Genomic DNA, 24,504 nt, shown 5'->3' on the forward strand with positions numbered 1-24,504 from the left:
ATAATCAAAGAAAAACTAGAAAATGTGCGCATTATTCCAATAAAATGTAGGGGGGGGGATAAATATATTAACAACTTCAATTGGGATTTTCCTTACCTCTTGGGTGACCTTAAGACAATTACAAAGGCATGCTCCATTGAGTAGAAGTCCAGCGTTTGACTTGTGTGGTTCTGAATCATAAACAGAACATTTCTTTTTCTGGCCTTTTCTTTTGTTGTTTTAAACACTGTTCCAAAACGTTTGTGGCTAAACTCTGTTCTTGTTTGTAAAATCCAATGTGACGTTCTGATTCTTTTTTCTCAATTGTAGTTCGTATCTTGTATTTCTTCTTTCAAAGTCTTTATGATATAACTGAAGGCAACTGAAGTCTACAAAACCATTTATAATTGTCAAATTGCAGAGAAAAATGCCTCCAAACTAATCGGAAGAAGCTTCATCATGCAAGATATTGGTCTTAGACCTTAACCCAGTGATTCTCAAATAGGGGCGGCGCGGTGCGATGCTGAGGGGGGCGCGTGGGACCCAGGGGAACATGTTTTTTTGCAACGTTTTGGGTTTCAGTGGGTGGCAAACAATGTAATTAATACAAGTAAGCGTTTAGCCACCAAATATTTAAATGTTGTATTCCGTTCATTGTAGTCTTCCGTTCCAATACTTTTGCTCATGTGAAAAGTGCGTGGGGGCTTCAAACCAAAGGTGCTCTGTCCTGGGTCATTTATCACATCAATAAGTAAATACCACAAAATAAAAGATGGCATTCTGAACTTCCATGTGATATTCATCTTTTGATCGGAAACCCAAACGTAATCATTATACAACGAAAAATACTTTTGGATCTGCCTGCACAATCATCAAAATTATGAATAAAATAAAAGCATGACATTAAACTCTTTAGTGAACCTAAGAAACAGTAAGTTGAGCTGCTGAAAATGAGTTTGCCATCACCTATGCTTGACTCTCAAGGCATTAATTCCTACAGTGCCATAGTATAAGGTTTGTAGTATCACGTGAGAGGAAGGGGAAACCCCTTTGTCTAAAATCGGGACCAAAGTCAACAATGATGAAGACTACAATGTTCAGCACTACACCTGAGTGGTTTTTAATCAGCCGCCCTACTTCATCCTTTTTTGTCCCTTCATCTCTCGTAGTTGTTGTCGAGGCCGTATTGGGTTATACGTGTTACAAAAGGACGATTGCACCACACCCGAATACAGCTGTGGCTGGCGGTGAAAGAAGCGTCTCTGGACAATTTCAACCTGGGTCGAGCTCAATTCCCTTTGGAAGAGGCCAAGCATTTCCGCTTCATAGTTCAGTATCGGTCAGTCTCCACGTGTGCGCCGTTGGGCGTTGTGATTGAATCTTAGAACACTGAGTCGAAATCTCAAAGGCTTTTAAATAAAAGAGGAACACAATGGCTGTCATATCTGGAAGTAAAATAGAGCAACAGGATTACGTACTTCACTCCATTTGTTGCGAGCGACATGGAAAAGTGAGGTGGTCATTTTGAGGCAGGATTTTATTTTTCTAATTTGGGTATGGAGTGTATCAAAAGGGTCATATTTGAGGGATTACGTCAAAACATTTGGTTATCTCGAGGCATAACGCAAATTAGTCGACAGTGTACAATATTTATGAGTCGTATATTCAAAACAAACCAGCACACACCGAAGACACAGGCACATTTATGAATTTTATTTCCCATTGATGCAGTATTTGCCACTGAGCTTGGAAACGCATATTCATTTGCATTTCCCGTCCCAACCGCTTTGCTTACACATATTTACAGTTTATCAACACTTATTTACAAAGTATAAAAAAAATAAATGGCATTTCATGTTACATTGTTACATTATATATATCAGTGGCTGTATGGAGTCGCAAGAGGGTCCAGCTGCAGTTAAGTGGCATCAGACGAGTAAGAGATCTGAGTCAGTGGATTTTTTTTTCCATCCTTCAAGAAATGCTTTCGGTACCAGATTACTGGTCCAAACAGTGCATTGCAGGGAAAACGCACAGAAGATGGCAGCGCAAAGCAAAAAGGAGGCCCGTTTATCAGACGGAACCAGGTTGCCCATCTCCACTCGTGCACAGGCTAATTAGAACAACGCGAGTAACGTGAGGCACATATCAAAGTGGTATTCACCCCCCGAGGACACGAACTGAATGAATGTTCGCTCAGGCTTTAGAGGATGCATAGAACGCGACATAATTCTATTACAATTGATCTCGTTCTCCCCTCTGGCAAAGCAGCAGCACCGCACCGAGTTGTAAAAGCAGAAGCATTCGGGACAAACAGACAAAAAAAAAATCTTTGTTGCGTTTGAGACAAGCAGCTAAATCAATCATAAAATCAAACTTTTTTTTTGAAACATCATGAAAGAAAAGGCTTGAGGTGTAAGGCAAACACTAAGAGTGCAATGATGGATCATATTGTTTTTCACCGTTCCGTTTAAAAGTCACCAACGCCGATTCCGGGAACCAAGTTATACCATCAATTGTTTGTCTTCAGGGGTAGCATTAGAGCCATAAACACGTGTGTTTAGGTTATTCTGCTAGGTTGCCATGCTTGCCACTCATTCTGTCATGGTGAAAGCAATTGCCACGGTAAGTGACAATTGCTTGACAAGTACTTCACACACCTCAATTTCTTCTCAGTATCTGATTTCAACACAATCCCACTTTGCTGGGTTGTGTTTAAAAAGCAGAGATGGCTGATTGGCGGATTTCCTGTTGCATCTTTGCTAGAGTTTTGAACTAGAAGCAGCTCAAGCTTCTACTGCGCGTAAAATGTAACATTTTCGACATTTTGTTTCCCTTGACGCAATTAACAAAAGGACACTAACACTGCATCAAGGGACTATGTCGTTTCACTTTGAAAGGAAGTATCAGAGCCGTAATTTCTTGTGCGTCAAGGATTCCACAATGCAATGACAATGACCTGTCTTATGTTTTGAAAAGAAGTGTCGCTGTAAGCAAAGTATTTTGCCTCTCACACCAGACTCTGGGACTGACCCCATTAAATGATCAGATTCCATCAATATACCAAAGTTAGGTGTGGATAAATGGCGGCTGTACTGTTATGGCTATGATACAGCAATTTTGTGGGGCCTAGCAAGCTGTCTAAATGGCGCAGACAATTGTTTCTGCAAATGTTCCACCTTCAAGAGTCGTATTGGTGTGGGAACCGCCCATGTCATGGATTAATGCAAGGACAGAAATGTAAAGTTTGCGCTGACATCAGATTATGCCGAGTTCTGTACAAAAAGTCGAGGTGGCTCATAGCGCACAGGTAACGGCCTTGATACTGCAATTATGCCGCAGAGTTAATGTGTAAAAGAAGCGAATTACAACTCCATATACACTGCCTGTAAAAGTTGGCATTTTGCACATTTTTTCCATTGTTGCTTTATAAACCAGTGATTCCTAACCAGTATGTGGGACATTATCCAATGCCAATTAATCGTTCCCAAAATTATGTATCTTAGTTCAGCAAGCTATGCCAGTGACACAAATTGACAGCCAGATAAATTTAATTGTCATTCCATAATGTGCTACTAAATTAAAAAGTAGATGCATAATTTGTGACATTTTTATCTGGTGGTATACAGTGAGATTTTTGTAAACCCCAAAATATCTAAAAATAAAATAAAACTAAAGTTATAAATAAAGTATGTGCCATGGCACAATTAAGGTTAGGGATCAGATTGTAGTGCTGTATGAAATCCCACATTTGCAGCAATATCCTAATTTCTGTTTTTAAGACGTACACTGACGGATCTGGCGTTTAAAAAAAAGGCTTTTTGTTATCGTCCCCTCAGTCAATAGGGTATAAAAATGAGGTTGGTTGAGCAGTGAAGAGCTTGCCCGCCAGTATCCGTGAATAATGGATGCATCCAATTACTTATTCATCTCGCTCCACTCTCAGCGTTCCCTCCTCCTCCACATACTCTGCTTTAGAAGAAGCTGCTAAATCATCCAACAGGCCCTCATTGATGAGGATTTAGCAAGTTGAAGTTTAGTAGACCCCAGTTTGGCAAAACAGGTCAGTATGGCTTTGTCCGCAACATGTAAGTATGCTTGTATCTGATTCACTTGCCAACATTTTGGGGCAGAAAATCAGTAACAGATGGGCATAGGGAAACTTGCTAGTTTAAAAAAAAATAAAGTGTTGGGGGGTGGGGTAAAGACCACACAATTAGAGCAAGAGTCCAAGGAATGAGCCCTGAGGGACTCCTCCGCTGAAAACACAGAGTCTGGAGATTTCTGATGCTTTTCCACTGCACAGTACTGGCTCGTCTCGAGCCTCAACCCGCCTTTTCCCAATCCAAAAAGGTAACCTGTGAAAACCACGCTGCACTGAATGCATCAGTCAAAAAAAGTAAAAAGTTTTAACTTGATTGCACATTAGTGAATACGAACTGTGAGTCACACCGTGAATAAGCTTCACTACAAATGTGATTGGAGAAGACATTTTAGAGTATGATCAGCTGTTTGACCAATGAGTAATACATTTTGTGGCCTTTGCTTGGGGCGCTTGGAACCCCGGTTGACCAGGTCCTCATATAAGAACCGAGTGGTACCTGGTTTGGTAAATCAAGTAGGTACTGTGCAATGGAAAATATCTAGGTTCAATCAAGATGAGTGGAACCAGGTGTTAGTAGTCAAGTGATTTCAAAACTCAAATGCTAATTTCTCCAAACAACGTCCCAAAAGTTGGGGATTCACAGCATTGATCTGAGCAGCAGCAGGTTGAGGAAAATTTCCAACAAACATGGGCATTTCTAATCATCAATCTAGCTGTTGTGTGGAATACTAACTGCCTCCTAGGTCAGGTCAGCACATAGTTCATAAGTCCTGGTTGAGTTCAAAGAGAAAAATCACGGCATCTACAATTCTTTCCATTTTATTGATACTTGCCCAAGTTCTTTTGTTTCCTACTTGTTTTCAAAAGCCAAACAAAGACTGCCCCCCTGCAGGTGGTTCTTGACCTCAACTCCGCCAGGTATACTGCTGTTACTATTCTACACCGGATCAAACCTCCATATTAGCAAACGTAGCCAAAGGGAGGATGAGGAGGAGCAACCAGTGGGAGTTCAATGTGAGAAACTTGGGAGATCAGACTGGGGAGCTAGAAGCAAACTAGAGCACTTTGAAGAGGCCCCAAGAGTCTCACAAAGGTGTTACTGGATGGGGATAATTTTTCTCTGCTTCCAAGGCTGAACCAGACTGGATTGTGGTGTGGAAAAGAGTGGTGACCTGGGGTTCTTTGTTATCTCTGAATGTTCTGTCCGGAAGAAGCACAGATGTTGAGCTTGAAGATGTTTCTAAAAGGTTTCAGGTCCATTCTGCATGATACTGATCCTGTGTGGTCCATAACGGAAATACTGATACCGTTTGGCAAGAAACCATAGCCAATTGTTCTCCTTCACTCTCTCTCAACAATGGAAGAGAGTTTGTCATCTGAAATGTCTTCAGGTCTCTGGTGATTCTGGCACATATTTTTCTTATCACTTATACTGACTGTAGTCGGTTGACCAAAAGGCAGTTATAAAGATGAGTCTTTCAACAGCAAGGCCACGTTGCAAAGTTGCTAAGGAGCAGAACACTCTTAAGTCCTCAAATAAAAGGAGGCCTGGCGTCAAAGACACTCCAATTGCCTCGGATTTGACCTGCCGGATGCTCCTGTCAGCCGCAGTTGCCGCTATTGTCCCTTCCATGTCTGCTGCAGCTGGTGGAGGCGTTCGAAGGCCCTCTGGGTGATGTTGAGAGCCGGGTGGACTTTCCTCAGGCTGGGCTCTCCGATCAGAGACAGACCGCACAGGCCCAAGTAAGCGTGCAGTGGGTCTAGTGGTGGAAGAAAAAGAGAGGAATGAAAGCGGTCAGCATGAAAGAGAGCGAAAGGGAGGAAACTAGGTCACAGGGATGGGGAACACGTAATGTATCTGAGCAGAAACATCTGCTTGTGTCGTATCAGAACAGCAAATTGGATAACGGGGCTAAACCAGTACTGGTCCTTACACCCAGTTCCCTGTTGATTTAAAAAAGAAGAGCTAAAGGAATTCTGTATCTAGACCATCAGTGGAAAAAAGGGGCTCCTTTCCCTTAGGTGATCAAAAGACAAAATAACTTGTTAGTTTGGGCCCTGACACTGGCACCAATTTGGTGTAGGGCTGCAAAATTAAATTTCATTTTAGTCATGGTCACATACATTAACCTGGCCATCAGTAATATTTACTTATTATTAATTAATTAATTAATTAGTTTAAAATGTGGACTCTGCTACAGTCAAGCAGCAACCAGCCCGGGGTAAACTCATGGTTAAGGCTTCATTAAGCTGCCTGAATGAACTGCTGGCGCAACCTGCTGAGTCACAGCGAAAGAAGAAAGTACAGCAAAAAAAATAAAATAAATAAATAAATAAATGGAGATTTAGAGCATCATGCATAGAGATCAGCATCTGTTGTCTCAGATTCGGGGCAAGTATTGTTAAGCAAGATAATTGCATACTAATTCAGTTAGCCTGTGGTAGATTATACATACCTTTTTTTCGAAATAAAATCTATTCAATATAAAAGTTTCATTTTGCACTGAAAACTGTTCACATAGTTTGTTGAAACGTAGCGCCGGAAAAATATAGAAGTTTTGACTGACATGATATATATTGGCGATTAATCATGATTGCAATATCGATCAGAATCGTGTTTCGGAGGGAGGAACCAGGGTCAGAATTGGCAACAAATCTTTGCACCCCGTTTTAGATGACTAGAGTAGGCGTCACCCTACTCTGCGCATACTCCATTAAACAACCACCCAGCCTCCTATTAACCACCCAAAAGAGGAGCCTTCTTTTGTTATTACTCTGCTCCTTTGAGCAGTCATGAATAATTCAAACGAGGTAGCCGTGTGACCCTGGTCCTCTGGGATCTGAGTAAAAGCTGCACAGGCCCATAAATGGACTGGTAATTGAATTATAATGAAATGACAGATGATTGGAAGGCTGCATCAGAATCAACCAGTGCTTCAGTCAGGATTTATAGCGCCTATACCACAAGATGAGTGCATTGGACCTGCAACGGTCGCTGGTGTAATAAAAGCAACCAAGGATACTCGCAATCAATCCACACATAAATAGAAACGTTAAAGCTTCCGTTTGATGTAATGTGAATTAATTCATTCCAGGCTATAATAATGCCTTTATAACCAGAATAGAGAGCAATAGAGTACGGTTTTATAAAAACCTAACCGTTTAAACGTCTATGGTACATGAAAATACAATCTATTCACTGTCTCCTACTGTTCGTTTTCTAGGTGTTGCTAGTATTAAGTATTAAGTGTTCACTGGTGCCTTTGGGTTCCATTGTAAAAATAAATAAATAAAAGAAAGAAGAAGAGGAAATAAAAAATAAACACCATGGTGCCAGCACGTACTAGTTAGCCCCAAGGACAACATGATCCTTTCCCTTACATTTGAATATTAACAGAGTTAATGTGTGTTTATGTTGTTGACAGTAACATTTTAACATCCTTTTTGCTGTCTCTGGTTTGATCTTGGAAGAGACTCATTATTTTGCATTCATTTCCATAAATGCTCATGGGGCTTTCATTAGATTAAATTGGCAGATTTGACCTACTCCAAATTTTGGACAGTTTAGAATTTGTCAATTTTCTACGTACTGAAAATAAATGTTAAGATTCATTATACAATAGCCAAATTCGTATTATTGTAGCTATTACTGTATAGAGCAGTTAAGAAAAAGTAATAGCCAAATACTGTAGCCTTGTCAAAATAAAAGGTTTAGCATAATCCCAGGGGAAGAAAAGTAAATAAAATCACAAAATGGACCAATCCATTTGTGTCAAACATTCATAATTGTTTTTTTCCTTTTGCAACTCTGATTTTATTTGATTCACTTTGCATGGAACTTTCAACCTTAAACTTCTTTCATCTCTTTAAACCCTCACCTTTTTTGTTAATATTCATGACTTCAACTCACTGGCCTTAGTAACGCGAGCTCTTGCATCTCTAGTATCATCAATTACACGTTTGAAGACATAGAAACACACACCTGCATGAGCTGATCAAAGTGCAGGATTACAGTAGCTGATTTCAAAAGGCAATGTAAATAAATGCGAGAAGTTCCAGAATTGATCCAATCACATACCTGGATGGCTGTCTGGCCACTTAGCAAAGCCACCAACCAATCGATCCTGCGTGGACAGAATGAAGGTCCTGTTCTCGTCAAAGTTGGTGTACTGGAACACATCTAATAGCTGAAACAGCAAGACACAGAATAATGAGCATTAAGTACATTTTCAGAGCATAAACGACGACTAACACTTTGGCTATTTTGCATTTCTATACAAATAAAGCCGTTGGACCTCTGGCATAGTTGTGACCTAAATATTCACACATTAGCAACATTGGCTTGATGGAATAAGCCTTGATGCATTCAAAGCTTATTCATTGCCATTTTTAAGAGATCTTTTATTTTTGGATCATGTGTCAACCGCTGGCATAGTTATGACCCACATGTATCTACAGCAGACCCTCCAAAAGTGGTACAATTTGGTTCAACCAGATTTTCCAAAAACAAGAGCCCAGAAAGTAACATAACTTAGACCTTAAACCATGACACACATCTCGTTTGTCATTACCAGCACACTGAAATGATAACCACAGAAGAGGAACAGTACTCGCTGCAACATAGGAGCCACTCACATTCCAGAAATAAACCTAAAACATAACTAGACGACAATACCGCTCGGTAAACACCTTTGTTTTCCCTCTCAATTACTCTCTGCCAGGCGCCTTTGAAGGCAAAGTATTTTTTTCCCCTTTCATTTTAGTTGTATGCTTTCAGTAGCGGATGTAGATTGGACTAAATATTTTAACTTGCCAAGATTCATTAGTAAATTGATTGTTAACTTCATCTTAATTGATCAATGGCATTCACGACCCTGAATATGGCGTTATTATGTTTAGCCTTCTCCAGAAATTGTTTTTCAGAAATTTTCTTGACAAGTGTTAACACTTGTGCACATTTTAACGCTTTAGTCCAAGAAAAAGCCTCACATTAAATCGCAAGTGCATACCTCTAGAGTTGCGCCCACCCAAAAGGAGTAGCAGGTATCAACAGGCTTGTTGGGGCGCCCGTGGAAACCGCTTTGCTGCCTCATGATGCACCAGCGGCGGATCCTTTCCAGCTCGCGCTGACTCAGCGCCTCCTCCAATCGACCCATCAGACACAAGGAGGCGATGGCGCAGTACGTCCAGCCGCCTGTGCGGACAAAACATGACCAGCATGGCATGTCAAGAGATATCTCTCATTATGATTTAATGACCGATGAGTGTAAACAGATTGTGTCTGTGGGCTCTGCTGCATTTAAACACAGAAGGACTCGACTTGTGCATTGATGCAGGCATTTTTATTTTTTGCCTTGAAGTGTGGAAAATAATTGTAAAGTAGCACAAAATACACTGCTGAATGAAAACATGCGAAATATTTCCAAAAACGATGTTGCCAGAGACACTTTTTTTTTAACATTGTGGGAGGTCTCAACTCTGCGCAAATGCACAATTTGGGGGCGGCTGTGTAATTAAGATCTATTGAATACATCTAGAGGAAATTCATGGCAGGCAGCACGGTGCAGCAGTGGCATCATCGTCTTTGCCTCACAGTCAAGTGCTTATAAATTTGGATCACAGATTGTGGTTTCTCATGCCTGTGTGGGTTTTCTCTGGGAACTCCGTCTTTTCACATGTTCCAAAAGAATGCTTTTACGTTCATTCATTGTAGACAAAATTGCTCGTAGATGTGATTTTGAATGGTCGTTTATCCATGATTGGTGACCAGTTACGTGTGTACCCTGCCTCTCGCTCAAAGCCAGCTGCAATAGCATCCAGCTTACTTGCATCCCTGCTGAGGAGAAGCTGCACTAATGAGATTTCCTTTGAGCAGGAATTAATAAGAACTGTGACAGGAATTAATTAATCATCCCATGAACCAGTTACTACTACGGTGTGTCATGATGACGCATCTGACAGCTCCAACACACTTCCATTTTAAATGAAAAATTGGTGCTTGCCATATATACCGTAGGCTACCGAGCTTAATGGCTCAAAATGGCAGATTTACACAAAATCTGTTTTTTATTTAAGATAAATGTTACAAGGAATTGAGGATGGTGTTTGGATTTCCCATCTTGAGTGTCTATCTCACTCAGATGATTTTGAGTGAGACTACCATTCACACTCACATTTACATTTTTGGGGGAAGGGAAAGGATAGCTCAAATAATTAGAGTCTTGAATGAACCTAACAGGGCTGATTTTGGAACGTGAGAGTACATGGAGAAAACTAATGCGTGCATGGAAAGAACATGGAAACTTAACCACACGACCTCAAAACTGTGATGCAGACGTGCTAACAACCAGGCCGATGTGATAACGACTTGGCCAATGTTCTGACGTTACAATAAGTAATAGTAGCAGCCAATAAAAATTACACATGGACTGTTAAGATTAAAAAGGCGAGTCAAGACAAAACTACATCGCCAATGACCAGGAATATACTTCTTGGTCAACAGATACATGTGCTTAAAATTGGTGCCTACATGCTTGATTTTATTCTCATTGTGGAGTTAAAACTGCTATTCAATTAAAAGCACGTTGAATTATTGAATGATTTAACCACAAAAAAAAAATCAAAATTATAATTTTGGGCATCTTCAAAACAGCAACAAAGCTATTAACCTGCCGACATGGTCAAACAAAAACATTTAACATTTGAAGCATTTACTCACCATGTGACTCTCGCCCGGCTCCCTGACCAAAACCGCTATCGTATGACTATTAGCGGGAAAGAGAAAAGACAACATTCAATAACAAGAAACCTGCCCTATGATTGTATTTAGTTGCTTTATAAAACCGCCAAGGAATGAAGTCGCTCTTTATTTTTGTATACACTTGATCCTGATCGGTGTTCAATAAAGGGCGAGAACTTACAGACTTCTTTAAGTGGCTTATGATCACTCCTATTAATTGAGTGCTTGCAATGAACGATCAGGTGCGTTATAAAAATAAATAAATAAAAAATTATTTCTACATCTTTAAGTAACAGCAGCCGCTCTCTTACAGAGGCTGAGCCTCAATTCATCATCAGTATCAGTTGCGTGTCACCTTGAATAAACAAGTGCCAGACCTTGAAACGATGCCCCACCCTGCCCCCAGAAAAAAATTAAAAAGTAAAACAATTTGCCAAGAACGGCTTTTACTAAGACTTAATGACATAGACCTCTCTATCAGCAAGGATGTGGGGCCTGTAACACAAGATGTTTTTTTTTTTATTAATGCAATTATACATTTTGTTTTCCCCACAAACTAATCACACTAGAGTGTTATAGATTTTTTTTGGTACTATCATTATTTTCATATTTCTTATGGATATTGTAGCTGTACATTATATCAATAGAATTACTTATTTCTTTCTCAAGAAATAACAGCCTAAAATTACTCTTGGTTTGAGCATTTTTCATATACTGATCAATAGTATTGGATGTATTATAATTCATTAATATTTGTTATTATATACCGCTGTCAATAATATACTTTGCATTTTGCTCATATCGTGCAAATCTCATGTAGCATAATTAGACTATTACTCATATATACTAATAAGAAAAATCGTAAACAGTTTTTTCTTGTTTAAATTAAATCTATTTTCATCCCTCCTGAATGCTGGTCTTTGTTTGCACTATGTTGTATGTAGCTATACATCATAGCTATGTATGAGAGAGTAGTAACTGTATTGTGATTCATCTCGTTTTAATTATAACAATTTGGTGGCAAAAATATTTAAATATCCGTTCCATTTTATGATCAATATTTTTTCAACATAAGGCCCTACCCAATAAAATCCACCCCCAACCAATGTCTGGTTCTCTCTGCAGTTGACTAAAAAAAAAATTAAAAATCAGCTGAGTTGTAAATGTCGAAGTCCTAATAGAAAGGAAGGATGCATGAATATTGCAAGATGGTATTACGGAAAAGGAAGCTTGATCAAAAGGACTCTTTGACTGGAGAATTAGAAAAACTTCTGCAGCAGTTTTAGCACCGAGTGCCCTCTATTCATTATAAATGGAGGTGTTTCATGGCTGATTGCCACCATTTTGAAGGTGGGTGGCCTCATTCACGTCTAGCTCTGGTGAGTGGAAACAATCAGAGCCGAAACAGCGTTTAGCCTTTCACTGATCATACTGTGGACGTGACTGCTCATCAACTTACCAGGCTTCCTCGAATGTACTCGATCGCCTTTTGGATGTCCATGCCTGACCAGTCGTCCAGCATGTAACAGATACTGGCTGCGCAGTAGATAAAGCGGATGTCGTTTTCACTGCCTTCTGGCACGGCGTAGAAACTGCAGGGAACAGCAACATACACAAACAATTCGCTTAAATAAACACTGAATCATTTGTTAATGAAATCAAGGTCTCATAATGTCAAAATGTGTTTCATTTGTTCATATAGCTTCTTGGAAATTTACAGTGCATTTTGGGTACACAAAAAGCACAGAGTCCCATAACTTTGTGTATACGTGTGCGTGCCAACCTGCCGTCATCTAGCTGCAGGGCCCTGAGGCCAGCCAGGCATGCTTGCTTGTTGACCCGTCTGAGGTCATCTCCCAGTATGAGAAGGGAGCACAGTCCCGTGTAGGTCATGGCGACATGGCCGCTGTCGTATGGGTGCAGTACACCCGGACCCTGAATAATACAAAGGTGACAGTCAAAGAAGTGCTACGACGCTGTAATAAAGAACATGCTATGTATTGATTGTAGCTGTAACACATTCAGTAGATAGAAAAAGGCAATTTGTCTATGTTTTGGTCCATGCCGGGTAAAAATGAAGCTATCTTAGCATTTTGGGAGAGAAGGGTCAAAATTAATCAGTTTCACCCCTTGCTATGTTGTATAATTACGTGTTCATCTTCGGTCTATCACAGGGCACAAAAAAGTCTCAAGGACTCACACAATTTTGCTCAGAATGTAAGCAAAAGCAAAACCTTCAAAGCAGCCATTCTGGGTGAATTCCTTTCACTATTTTTCTAAATAAAAACCACGTAGCCCTGCTCACTAAGCAGCTTAGTGACCATAAACTAACCTACGGCAAACAATTTGTTTTCTTTGCCAAAGCCATGCCAAGGGTTTGCCTTAAAATAAGGGGGTGCAGGGGCCCATTCATATCTGCTTGCAACTTAAAAGATAGTTGACATGAAACGTAACAGAAGCTACCTTGGTGCTGTAAGGAATTCCAATGTGCGAAGAGCCTCGAAAACCACAACGGCTGAGGTTGGATTCTGGCAAAACACAAGCAACCAAATACATAAACATGAAGAAATACAGATAATGGTTGGGCGGATATTGATAAAATAATCCAGAACGTAAGTAAAACATTCCAAACGCGGCATCTTTCAAAACCAAGGTGCAGCAGCAAACCTAGGCAAAAGCAGAGCACTGCTGCCACCTACTGATCATAACTAGAAGGTAATAAAAAAAGTGCCCCTCTACTCTAAGATAGAACTCGAAAAAGAATGCATCGCGTTGACGATGTCGTGCAAACCATCAAGCAGCGGCGAGCTTTACTCACGGTCTTCCGTAGGTAGAACCTGCAATGAGTAGATCCATTCGATCATGACATTTTTGTCGATGACATCCAGAGCATCGAGCACATCCAGACCGGAAAGGGCGAAAAATATGATGGTCAACCTGTAAACAGATTTCACATTGTTAATTTAAAAAGATCTGGCCTGAAGGTACAATATGGGAGACAAACGTGATCAACAGTTACCATCTAGTTACGTTCAGCAACGGGGAGACCATTCACAACTCGGGGGGAAATGCTTATTATTCTTAAAGTAACCATCTAGTTATGTAGTAATAAAACATATTAATAGATTTCAAGGCACTTGTATTGTTGGCGTAACAAGTACCTGTTGCTGTCATAACTTCACAAGCAGATATTAGCAAGCATGCTAATTAGCGCCGGGGGTTGCCTTTTTTTTTTTTTTAACTGAAATGGCTGTCTTCGCTCAGAGCTCACCTGGTGGTCTCCAGAGAGGCGTATCTCTCGGGCAAAACCTGCAAAGTCCTCTGGAAGAAGCGTACGTGTCGATCTCGGAGAAAGTCGAGTTGCTCCAGCGCCTCAGAGAGATTCTCCTCTTCCGCCATCTTTCTCTCCTAGCTTCATATCCGAGTGCAGCGGGAACTACTTCCATTTTGTTTTGGTGTCAAAATAAAAGCGAGACACCGCAAAGGGCGGTGTTTTAAGTTTCAAAATAAAAGTATAGTCGCCGAAAACAAAAGTTTTTGTGTATATCTCCGTAAGGGGCCATAGAGGTTGTCTTCGGTTTACAATAAAACTGCCTTCTTTCAAGGAATTTTTCCAATAGGTTTTTTTCAGACTGTTATTTGATGTCATGTCATGTCATTATCCACACCACTTATCCTGTACAGGGTCACAGGAGGGTGCTGGAGCCTATCCCAGCTGACTACAGGCGAAAGGCGCACCACACCCTGAACTGGTCGCCAGCCAGTCACAGGGCAGACATTGACACCGTCACTGAGCGGGAACTGAACCCACGCTACCCGCACACAATTCAGGCGAGTGTACCACTACACCATCAGTGACCCCTGTTATTTGATATTTTCCCAATTTCTGTCCAACTTTGGTTAGTTCTTTGCTGTAGCCGAAGTTCAAACCCAAAACCCGGCAAATGTGAGTCCGATGTGTGTGACCTATCTTTTAATTATTAAATGGAAGCCACAATGGGTAAAATGTGATACAGCAGTGGCACAATAAAACAATTCACTTTAATCACGTCAATTAGGCAGAAAAAAAAGCAAAGCAGCATTTGCAAATAATGGCTGAATACGATTGGGAACAATTGTTGCAAAAGCTATGTGAATGACTTAAGTCTTCACAGCTCCAGTTTCCAGCTGGGAATAGCTCTGGAAGAAAATGTAAACAAAACAACAACAAAAAACATAAGTGGTTACTGGATTTTAAAAAATACCATTAACGAAGAGCTAAAGTGTAATAATTTTAAGTCAGCTTAATACACATCAACGCGTTGCAAACAACAGACCTGCGAGACATGTAAAGCAAAGGTCCACCTCTGGAAGTTCTCACGCTCTTCATGCGCTCCTCCCATCCCTTGGTAGTTCGCGTCAGCCTAGATGGGTCTCTGACTATGTGACCATCCACCTGCGGTGGGAATAAAAAATAAATAAATTCAAAAATAAAAAACAGTGTTACAATCTATTGAACTACTTTCTCACTTTCTCCTTTAACTTGGCCATGATCCTCTCCTGACGCTCTTCGTCCTCTTTTTGCCTCAGCAGCTTCTCCTGGCGCTTGGCCTGCACTCGCTCAAGATCCTGAAGTTCAAAAAACAAAATTAAATGCAATACACTGACAACTTGTCTAGGGTGGGACCCTAAAGAGAACATTTGGCATAGAAAAAGGTTGCATGTGCGAAAAAAAAAATTATGAAAAATTATAAAAAAAATTAAAACTATGAAAAACAAATTTTTACTTACAGATACAAAACATACGCATGTCTTATTTAAACATATGTACAAATACTTGATCTACCTATTTTCCATTGTAGTCTATTTTATACTTGTCCAAATATGGTAATTAGGTGGCATGATTCAGTTTTACTGGATCCTTCCTAATCGTTTGTAGGCATGTTAATTGTGATATATCTGACTTGTGCAATAATTTATTCACATTGTGTATCACCTCAGAGGAGGCAAACAAAAACATTCAACAAATGATCATTGATCCTGCCCTCTTCTAGACTTTTTATGCTATCCTATGTTTTGCCCAGCTGGCTTGGGAAAGACACAGGGTACACCCTGGACTGATTGTCAGCCATTATTACAAACCTTCAGGCAGTTTAAGCACAAGGACAACATGCAAACTCCACTCAATACAGTCAGAGTCCAGATTTGAAGCACCAACCTCAGAAATGAGAGGCGGAGGTACTAACTATAAATAGGCCAAATTGTTTTTTCTGTGCCAATACCGATTACGCTGATAGCTCATAATTGAAGCTGATAATCGGCCAAGGCGATAACACTGGGGAACACAGTTTTTGTTGCGTTAAGTCTAACAGCTATTTTTAACAAATTATTGGGAGAGGAATCCAAAATTGACCGCAGATTATGAGCTATAGAACCTTGTTTTCTTAAAAAAAGGAAATAAATGTGTGTATGTAAGCTTCCCTGCTCAATAAAGTATCAGTTGGGTTGCTCCAACAACAGATTCAACGATCACAGGATGTCAGGAGAGACTGTCTTAAGTACCCTTTGCATCAAGTATTTGATGGCTTTTGTTGCCTGCTTTCTCCTCCTGTGGTCCTCTTCTTCTCCTTTCCCTCCCTGCAATTCCTCCATGGGGCTCATCTTGACCTCCCGCTGATGACAACGCTTCTGGTGGTCAAGTAAAGCGTCACACAGTGTGAAACGTCACAATTAGTGCTCATTCCATACCTTGACCATTTTGTTCTCGCGGATCTCCCCTGCTCGTCTCTGCTCCTCAGCCAGCTCCTCTTTCCTCCTCTTGGCCTCCTTCCACACCTTCAGTCGCTGAGCCAACAGCTTCTTCTCCTCCTCACTTGTTGCGAGTATAAAACAGCAATCCATTATAAACACTTTGCTTTTCTGTTGGTACTTTTACCCCCTTACTTGTTCTGCCGGCACTTTGCTTCTTTCTTCCTCCTCTCAGCTCCCACCACTACCGCCTGCTTCTCTAAGTGCGCTTGGCGTTCCTGTTGCTTCCCTTTTTTCCACTTCTGGATCGCCTGCACATGATTAAGCACAATGAGGAATCTTCTAGGATTTTCTACATTCTTGTGACCTATGTCAGAGTCCAACCTGTCACTTTACACACACACACAGAAATGTACGCTAGAACTGTCTGGTTGGAGAGGACCACAATGTGTCTCAATGTATATACATTCATATAGTATTAAGACATTGTAATACATTTCTCAATAGTTGGCAGGACTCTATTCTTTTTCTTTTTATTATTACGTGCCAATTTCTGCCACCAAGAGCGGATATTCAATTAAAGATCAAAACTTTTATTCATGGTTATTTTATGGTTTGGAAACACATTTGGTCATTACTTCTCTCCTGTTGTCCTGCAGGTGTATCAGCTCCTGGTACCAGCGCTCATGTTCCTCCATCTCTTCCTGACTTTTACTGGGGAGATACAGTTTGGCCTCTTTCCTGAAGCCTGCTCGCCCGCCGCGCTTTGTCCACGCCTGTCAATGAAGCGGATGACTCATCAGCGATGTAATTACATTACGAAAAAAAAAATGACTAGCAGACACACTGTACCTTGAGGAAAGCCTGGTGATCAAACTCCTCCCATCCGCCGTAGATGCCTCCAGTCCTTTGAAGGAAAGCTTCCAGAGCTCGGACCTCAGAGGGGAGGTCTTGGTCCAGGGCTTTGCTCTGCTGTAGAGACACCAAGAGAGGTCAACAAAATTATGCAGAGAAGAGAAGGAAGCGACGGACGGAGAGTCGGAGACGTGAACCTTAACAGGTGGAACAGCAGAGACTTTAAAGTCTGACTTGCTTGACTGACTCCAACTTTCTACCTTCCTCTCATAGGCCACCATCTCCTGTGTGCACGTCCTCTCCTCCTTCAACAACACTCTTAAGCTATAAAAGGAGAAGACAACAACACAATTACATTCATTATGAACCGTACATGTATTTACAGTGTCCAAAGTGTAACAAATGTCCATCATTGAGGGGTAAAAAAAAAAAAAAAAAAAATCATCATATGCAAAAGTACTGAAGTGTTTTTACCATAAGCGCTGCTCGTCTTTCAAATTGTTGATTGAACGTTCCACCTGGGTCATAATCTCCTTCAGCTTCTCAATCACTGCAAAGTAAACATCAGTTACTCTATTGGTCTAAGTTTTAATAGAAAGAAAACTAATTTAAAAAATATGCTAAAACCAATACAAAAAATAAATTCTATTTTATGCCACAAACCAACTTTAGGACAAAAAGTGATGATATGCTTAGAATGGGAATTGTTCGTAAAGGCGTTCAAACGGTGAAGCCTCTCCGAACACATTGGGTTTGCGTATCTTGATGACTTAAATTAAAGAAAACAGACAAGACATGTCAGAAACTGCACGTAAGATGCTCATTTCCTCATTCATGTTTGAGTCAGTCATGGAAAGGCTAATATGTTTTTTCAGAGGTTGAAGTGGGCCGAAGTAGAGATATCCTCATACATTTTGGGTCTGGTTGGTCCGGTTATTTTAACATAATTAGCAACGTATTTACGATGACTTTGAATGGACAAATTGTCGGTCTCTGGCGTGACTCCCACAAGGAACAACAGGAGGAGAGGGGGCGATAGAATTTTTTTGATAGAATAATGCATAAATTGAGCTTGTTATTGAAAAATGGACCATCCTGACTGGATGATCCCTTTAATGTTAATACTGTGCAACACGTTTCAGTGGTTTACAATATTGTCAAATAAATATTTTAGGCCTCTTTCTTGTTTTTGATGAACGGGCCTCCCAAGCTGCTGTATTTTAATGTTGGTTATGATGGTGGCACGTGGAGGGCTGAATATTTTTGTATCATTCAATGAATTGTGTTTAACTTTGGTGGATCCCTTTTGTTAATAAGACATTAAATAGTGTGACTTACATTCTGTACTTGGTTTCATGTCGATCAGTTGTTGATGAAATTGTATGACACCAATTTTAATCTTGGCCAGCTGCATCCGGAGTTGAGTCTCTGAAGGAGGAAAAAATAAAATTGAACGAACACAACTAAACAAATGCAAATAAAATAAGTTCTCGAGGGCATGTTTAAGTGACGATATGTACAAGCCGTGACCCACTTTCTGCACTTCTCTGTTCAACCAGTGTTTTCTCATACTCATTGAGCTCTGTTGCCACGTCGGTCCATCCATTTTTCTTGCAATGGAAACTCAGCGACCTATCTTTTTCCAACCTGTTAACCCTGGGAATAAATGGACATGAAAAAAAATGATAATGTTTATTCAAATAAATTATTAAATTTAATAATAAAAAAAAGTTTTCCCCTCTCTCGTAAAAGGTCAGCTTTAGAGAGACTCTAATGCTGCAATTGTACTTTGTGTTTCATTAGCTTTTTGTGAAGGGATCCCGAAATTGTATTATTACATAACAGAGCACGACATATGACTCTCTCCAGGCTGTTCTGCACGTATCTGAGCACAGTGAGTATTTCTATTTCCAATAAGGGGAGCAAATAATTCTACAAAAGAAAAATTGTCAGGAGAAGCATCACCAAACTGTATTCTACATTGTAGTTGCACTGGGATTATAAAACCCAAGAACATAAGGCTTACAGTTGTGGAAAAGAATGTTTGGGGGAGTGTTATTGAACCATTCAACTTACAGCCTTCTGGTGCTTTCGGCTTCCTTGAGAAACTGCGTGGCTTTTAGTCTGGACTCTCGTTCCACATTGTCCCGGTCAGCAGGCGATGATGGAGGGTCTGAATCCCCCTGATTCATGCAACAACGTACAGCTACATCTCAGTGAGCTTTATTTCAGTAGCTTCAGAGGAAAATGTAAACATTTTTTACTGTCATAGTTTACAGCTAAAAAAAGAAATCTAAAGAAATTTGAATGTAATGAACGAGCACAGAAGTACTGAATAAATTCAAATTAAATGTTTTATACATTCTGATTTATTACAATGAACCTATATATTTACTTCATTAGGGTCAATTATAACTAAAAGGTTCAATATATGAAACGTCAAACAAATACATGTTGGTGTCTATCATTTTTTATGGCAGCGTCCATCACGTCTCACTTTTATAAAAAATCACATGACGTCACAAAAGCGACAGCAAAATAAAAGCGACTAACGACAAATGTGTCCATAACAAGAGAAGAATTAAAAACTACAAATATTAAGCACTCGTGTATTAGATAACTCAATAGTTGATAATTGGTCAATTTTAGTCTGGTTTAACTTTTAGTGTTAACGTCAACTCGCTGGCTTCAACATTACTGCTTGCTTCACGTACCGTTTATCATTTACAAACTACAAAAAAAGAAATTAATATCCGCTCTTGCTTTGTAATCCTTGACTACCACTAATAATTTAAATGATGTATTTAATAAATGTACATGGGCTACTTAACTGTGGTAGTTATCGAGGATTGTTGACGGGCGGTTGCTATGGCTGCCATGTTGGATTGGGGGTTTGAAATGAAGCAAACGGAAGAAGATTTGGTGGAAGAGAAGATTGAGGAGTTTGCGTTTAATATCCAGCAGGGGGCGGTAGTTGCACAGTAGAAGTTTTCAGCGTCGTATTTGCAACATGGGCTATTGAATTTGATTTATTTTTAAAGTTTGATTTTTTTTTATATATCGATGATATTGTTGTGGCAAGGTTTCTGATCCATTAGCAAAGAACCGCACGAAGGAATGTAGCAAATTAAAGCCCTTGAGAGGAGTCTGTAAATGTAAAATAAAAACTAAAATAGCAAATTAACCTCAATAGATATACTATATCAAACTTCTTAGAGAAACATTTTAGTGTATGTCGAGAACCAACTACAATAAAAGTCAAGTGACAGGCACCAAAGATTATAAATAGACACCAGAGTCCATTATTGAGTGCACATATCGAGTATGTGGTTTCTCCCATGGGAGCTGTCGCGTCGCTGCAAATAGCAGCCGCTCCTCCTCGAGGACGGTGGTGCTTCCGCTTCCTGTCCTTGTCCTTGGTTAAACCAAATTGATATGTGCCACTTTTCAAGAGTGTGAAAACGTATGCTGCTACTATTTACACACATTAACTGGCAAAGCGCCCTGATGCTTGGGGTCAGGCACATGCAAACACAGACATGAAAGGGTGCTATAGGGCACCACCTGGCCTTTCTCTTCCTGAAGAAAAAGTGCCCTTCTTTCAGGGGTATTGTTTTTCACACGTACACCTACGATACTACTTGCAGTTCCTTCTAGATTTGTGGTGCATTGCACCCCGTGATCTGCCGCAGGACATGAGCAAATCAGTTTCTTCTCCATATTTGTCATGTCAAGGATACTCTACGCACCTCTCACACGTGGCATTTAAAGGGAATGATAGGATTTGATTGTTCTCGAATCAAGGCAACTGTCTTCACCCCCACGACCGCAAAAAACAATCTTTTTTTAAATATGCAGCAGTGCACCTGCTCGTACGTTTTTTAAAATGAAAATATCAAAAGATGTCTGAATTTGTATTAATGAATAAATTACAAATGCCCATTTTCCTACTTGAGCCCCTGGCTCCCAAAATGTCTGTACATATAGTGTGTGTGTGAATGTGTGTGGGGGTGCGCTTGTATGTGTGTGTCTGGTAAGGAGCATGGGAAAGCACAGAGCAAAGCCACTACTCTGATTGTCCTCTTTGCTCCTGCCATCTGTAAAATTCCACCTCCACTGTTACTTAGAAGCTGATCGACAAATGAAGGCATGATGTAGGTATGGCAAGGTCAAAAATCAACTCAATTTTTTTTACTTTTATATCAAGCAAAACAAAAAAAATCACAAGCACACTAAGTGAATATTCTGGAGTTCAGTGAAACTTCATGTCACGTCATTCCAATAATTAGTCCCAAATTCAATTCCAGTGTGAACACAACGGCACCACGGCAATACACTGGAAACCTCATTTGTCCTCCCATTTTATCCGCAGTACAGTCAGTGCTTCATTTTTGGCCTCTTCTGACTGCCCTCCAAAATATCACAATCAATTAATTGTTTGTCGGGACTTTGTTGTTTGAAGTGTAATCAAAGTACAAAGTCAACATTTATGAAGTCACAGCAACATGACTCATATTATGAGAATGTTCACGGACAATACACTGTACAGTTGCGGCTTGTGTAATCTTTGCGAGGTTGCAGTGTCAGACAGAAAGAACAACAAATGAAGGCTCAGTTTGCAGGAGGGTGCAAAACCGCAAGACTTGCCAGCCGGACTGTTTTTGTTTGTGTGTGTGCCGAGTAGGCAGTCGTCAGCGCACAGGTGGTGTCACTCGAGCCCTGCTGTCATATGAAAGGAAACGACACTGGCATCACCCAAATGGTGATAAGTGCTCTTTTTACTGACAGATATTCAACTGCTTTCAAAAGACCACTGGCTAATCTTTTTTACCTTTATACACGCTTTGTTAACTCTCTACACGCCTTTCTCGTGTACATTCCTCCAGTCCTAGTCAACCCTCTCAACCTACTTAGCCACCTTCAATTATTTACGACATTTGTTGCATTTCCATTGTATTTAGAAATACAAAAAGACAAAGATCTTCCATAAATCATAATATAATATACATTCTATATTATTCTTATGATTACCATAATATTAAAAGTGATGTTGGGAGATGACAGATGCGGTGTAATTCTATCATCTGCACAGTTTAGCCAAAAGGTGAGTCAAGGGAGACCAGTGTTTATTGTGAGCTGTCATTTGCAGCAGTGTCAAGCCCGCTCGTGATGGACACCGGCAGCGGTCTGGAACATCCAACATGCTCTCTCTGGACACTGGATATGTGCATGTGTGTTCTGACTCTGACAAGCTGTTTTTAACACCAACCAACTGCACTCCACTCAGTGTGAGCTTTTAAACACAAGTGGCGATTCAGTGGACAAAGTATTTCATATTTAAGATTAGGGAGTCAACATTCGTGGTGTTAAAGCCTTTTCACACTGCATTTATTTAACACAATGCAGTGCGCCGTCAACCAACACATTCATTGTGTAATTACAATCATATACACAAGGCTGCGCAAGTTACAGAAATAAAAAAAAAGCCCCATATAGCATCTATTGTATGAATTGCTTTACCGTGTAATGTGACGCATAAAACCTCAGAAGCAGTATTGTACAGTATGTTTTTTCTTTTCTTTTCTTTTTTGGTAGTGAATGAGTTCAAAGAACTAATCAAGCCAAGTACAAATTAATGCAATAAAAACAACAACTAGCCACATTGAAAAACATCAAACTATAGAATTGGTTCTTGCAATTGAAAATTGGTGACTTTGATGACAAGGGATAGAAAGTGCCCAAATTTGGCCTGCTTGGCGTCCTGAGTGGCTCGATTTAGTAGCTAAAAGACGACTGAAGAGGCCCTTTTGATTGAAGCTGAAATGTTTTCAACATCAAAAAAGAAGTCGAGTAGCCTTTGATTTTAACTGCCGTAGAAAATCACATTATTGAAGTGAAATCAATGGAAGAATGGAAACTCCTAATTCCAGAGATGAATGAATAATGAATCAATAACGACGGAAAGAGTGTGGGCGCAGAGGAAGCACACCATTTCACTTCTGCCACCACTTCAATCGCAAAAACATCGGCACATTTGCCCGGATTCCGGTTGTCTGACGGGATCTTTGACCGTATAATTAAATCACCAGTTAGCAACATCATCTCATTATGGACGACACGGCTGTGATTTTCCAAATACAAGCCGGCATATTTCATTCATATTTTCAACGAAGCGAATGTCATCTCTTCAACGTGCATGAGGGCCTTCGCTGTTAGGTAACACTGGTGGTGCACAAACACAGCAGAAGCTGCGTTAAATCAAACGCAGCTGGCGTGGGAAGCAACACCGTCGGATTAAACTGTGGATTTGTTTCCTCGTGATAGCTCGGTAGATCATCTACAATGTGTTAAGGTTCCAGCTTGGATTTGGAGGAGGGAATTCATAAGCTTCAGGTGTTCGTGTCGATCACAGCTGATCACAGTGTGGGCTCGTTTAGACAGAGATCCGGAAAAATGGTTGAAACTGATCAATTTGGGGCGGGGGAGGGATTTCATTGCCATGACGCAATGACGGAGCTGAAGTATGGCAAGAAAAGAAACGGTCACTCAGTGTGAGCAACTCAGCAATTCTTTTTGGTGACTGACGAGCAATAATATCGAGTGAGTTTTTGCGGCGTTACTGGAGACTTCTGAAGATGCCAAGCTTCCTTCCTCATTGGCTGGAAGACTGAAAATTAATGCTCATCAACTTTAACTATTTAGAACCAATAAATAATGCATGGTAAAATGCATATCGAACAATCTTTTAAAGAAAATCAAAATATCTAAAAAATCTGATGTGCTTGAAAGAACGCAGACATTTTTTAAAATGCGTTTCGGGACACAAAAAGCCATCCTTGATTCAAATTTGCCATTGACCAGTGTTATTTTTCTGCAAAGACCAAATGAGATGATGCAGGTGTATCTGATGTTATATCCAGCGAGTACAACGCCTTTGCCTGGTGCCCACGTTTACTGCAGACGCCAAACCATCTGCCACAAAGCTGAACGGGTGACTCATCGGGTCTGCCTACATTCCTCTGAAGGTTCCGTCCTTTCCGATGGGGTATTCCTTCTTTTTCCTGTCCGTCTAATTGACACATTCTGTGTACACTCACAC

At 40.3% G+C, this 24,504-nt stretch overlaps 2 protein-coding genes across 4 annotated transcripts; both read right to left on the minus strand.

Annotated features, from left to right (window-relative positions):
• Window positions 1-1,671: 1,671 nt before the first annotated feature.
• pggt1b (protein geranylgeranyltransferase type I, beta subunit) lies at window positions 1,672-14,261 on the minus strand. The gene is made up of 9 exons (XM_088295556.1): window positions 14,095-14,261; window positions 13,642-13,760; window positions 13,287-13,351; window positions 12,607-12,758; window positions 12,283-12,415; window positions 10,803-10,848; window positions 9,094-9,278; window positions 8,163-8,271; window positions 1,672-5,844 (listed from the first exon to the last, which is right to left on the minus strand). The coding sequence occupies exons 1-9, from the start codon at window positions 14,220-14,222 to the stop codon at window positions 5,702-5,704; spliced, it is 1,080 nt and encodes a 359-aa protein (XP_088151682.1). The 5' UTR covers window positions 14,223-14,261; the 3' UTR covers window positions 1,672-5,701.
• Window positions 14,262-14,871: 610 nt separating this feature from the next.
• Window positions 14,872-20,314, minus strand: ccdc112 (coiled-coil domain containing 112). 3 transcript variants are annotated; one of them, XM_088306229.1, is made up of 14 exons: window positions 20,237-20,314; window positions 19,482-19,588; window positions 18,940-19,061; window positions 18,744-18,833; window positions 17,880-17,955; window positions 17,603-17,729; window positions 17,403-17,519; window positions 17,189-17,326; window positions 16,746-16,861; window positions 16,551-16,674; window positions 16,365-16,490; window positions 15,333-15,431; window positions 15,140-15,258; window positions 14,872-15,002 (listed from the first exon to the last, which is right to left on the minus strand). In XM_088306229.1, the coding sequence occupies exons 1-14, from the start codon at window positions 20,282-20,284 to the stop codon at window positions 14,972-14,974; spliced, it is 1,440 nt and encodes a 479-aa protein (XP_088162355.1). In that variant the 5' UTR covers window positions 20,285-20,314; the 3' UTR covers window positions 14,872-14,971. The 3 variants fall into 3 exon arrangements, with proteins under 3 accessions (XP_088162355.1, XP_088162365.1, XP_088162345.1); XM_088306239.1 differs by having other exon boundaries at window positions 16,365-16,487; window positions 17,403-17,522; XM_088306219.1 differs by having other exon boundaries at window positions 17,403-17,522.
• Between the last annotated feature and the right edge of the window lie 4,190 nt (window positions 20,315-24,504).

Source organism: Idiotropiscis lumnitzeri, chromosome 1 (genome assembly GCF_059441095.1).
Source record: "Idiotropiscis lumnitzeri isolate Australia: NSW breed Sydney's pygmy pipehorse chromosome 1, RoL_Ilum_1.0, whole genome shotgun sequence".
Taxonomy (NCBI): domain Eukaryota; kingdom Metazoa; phylum Chordata; class Actinopteri; order Syngnathiformes; family Syngnathidae; genus Idiotropiscis; species Idiotropiscis lumnitzeri.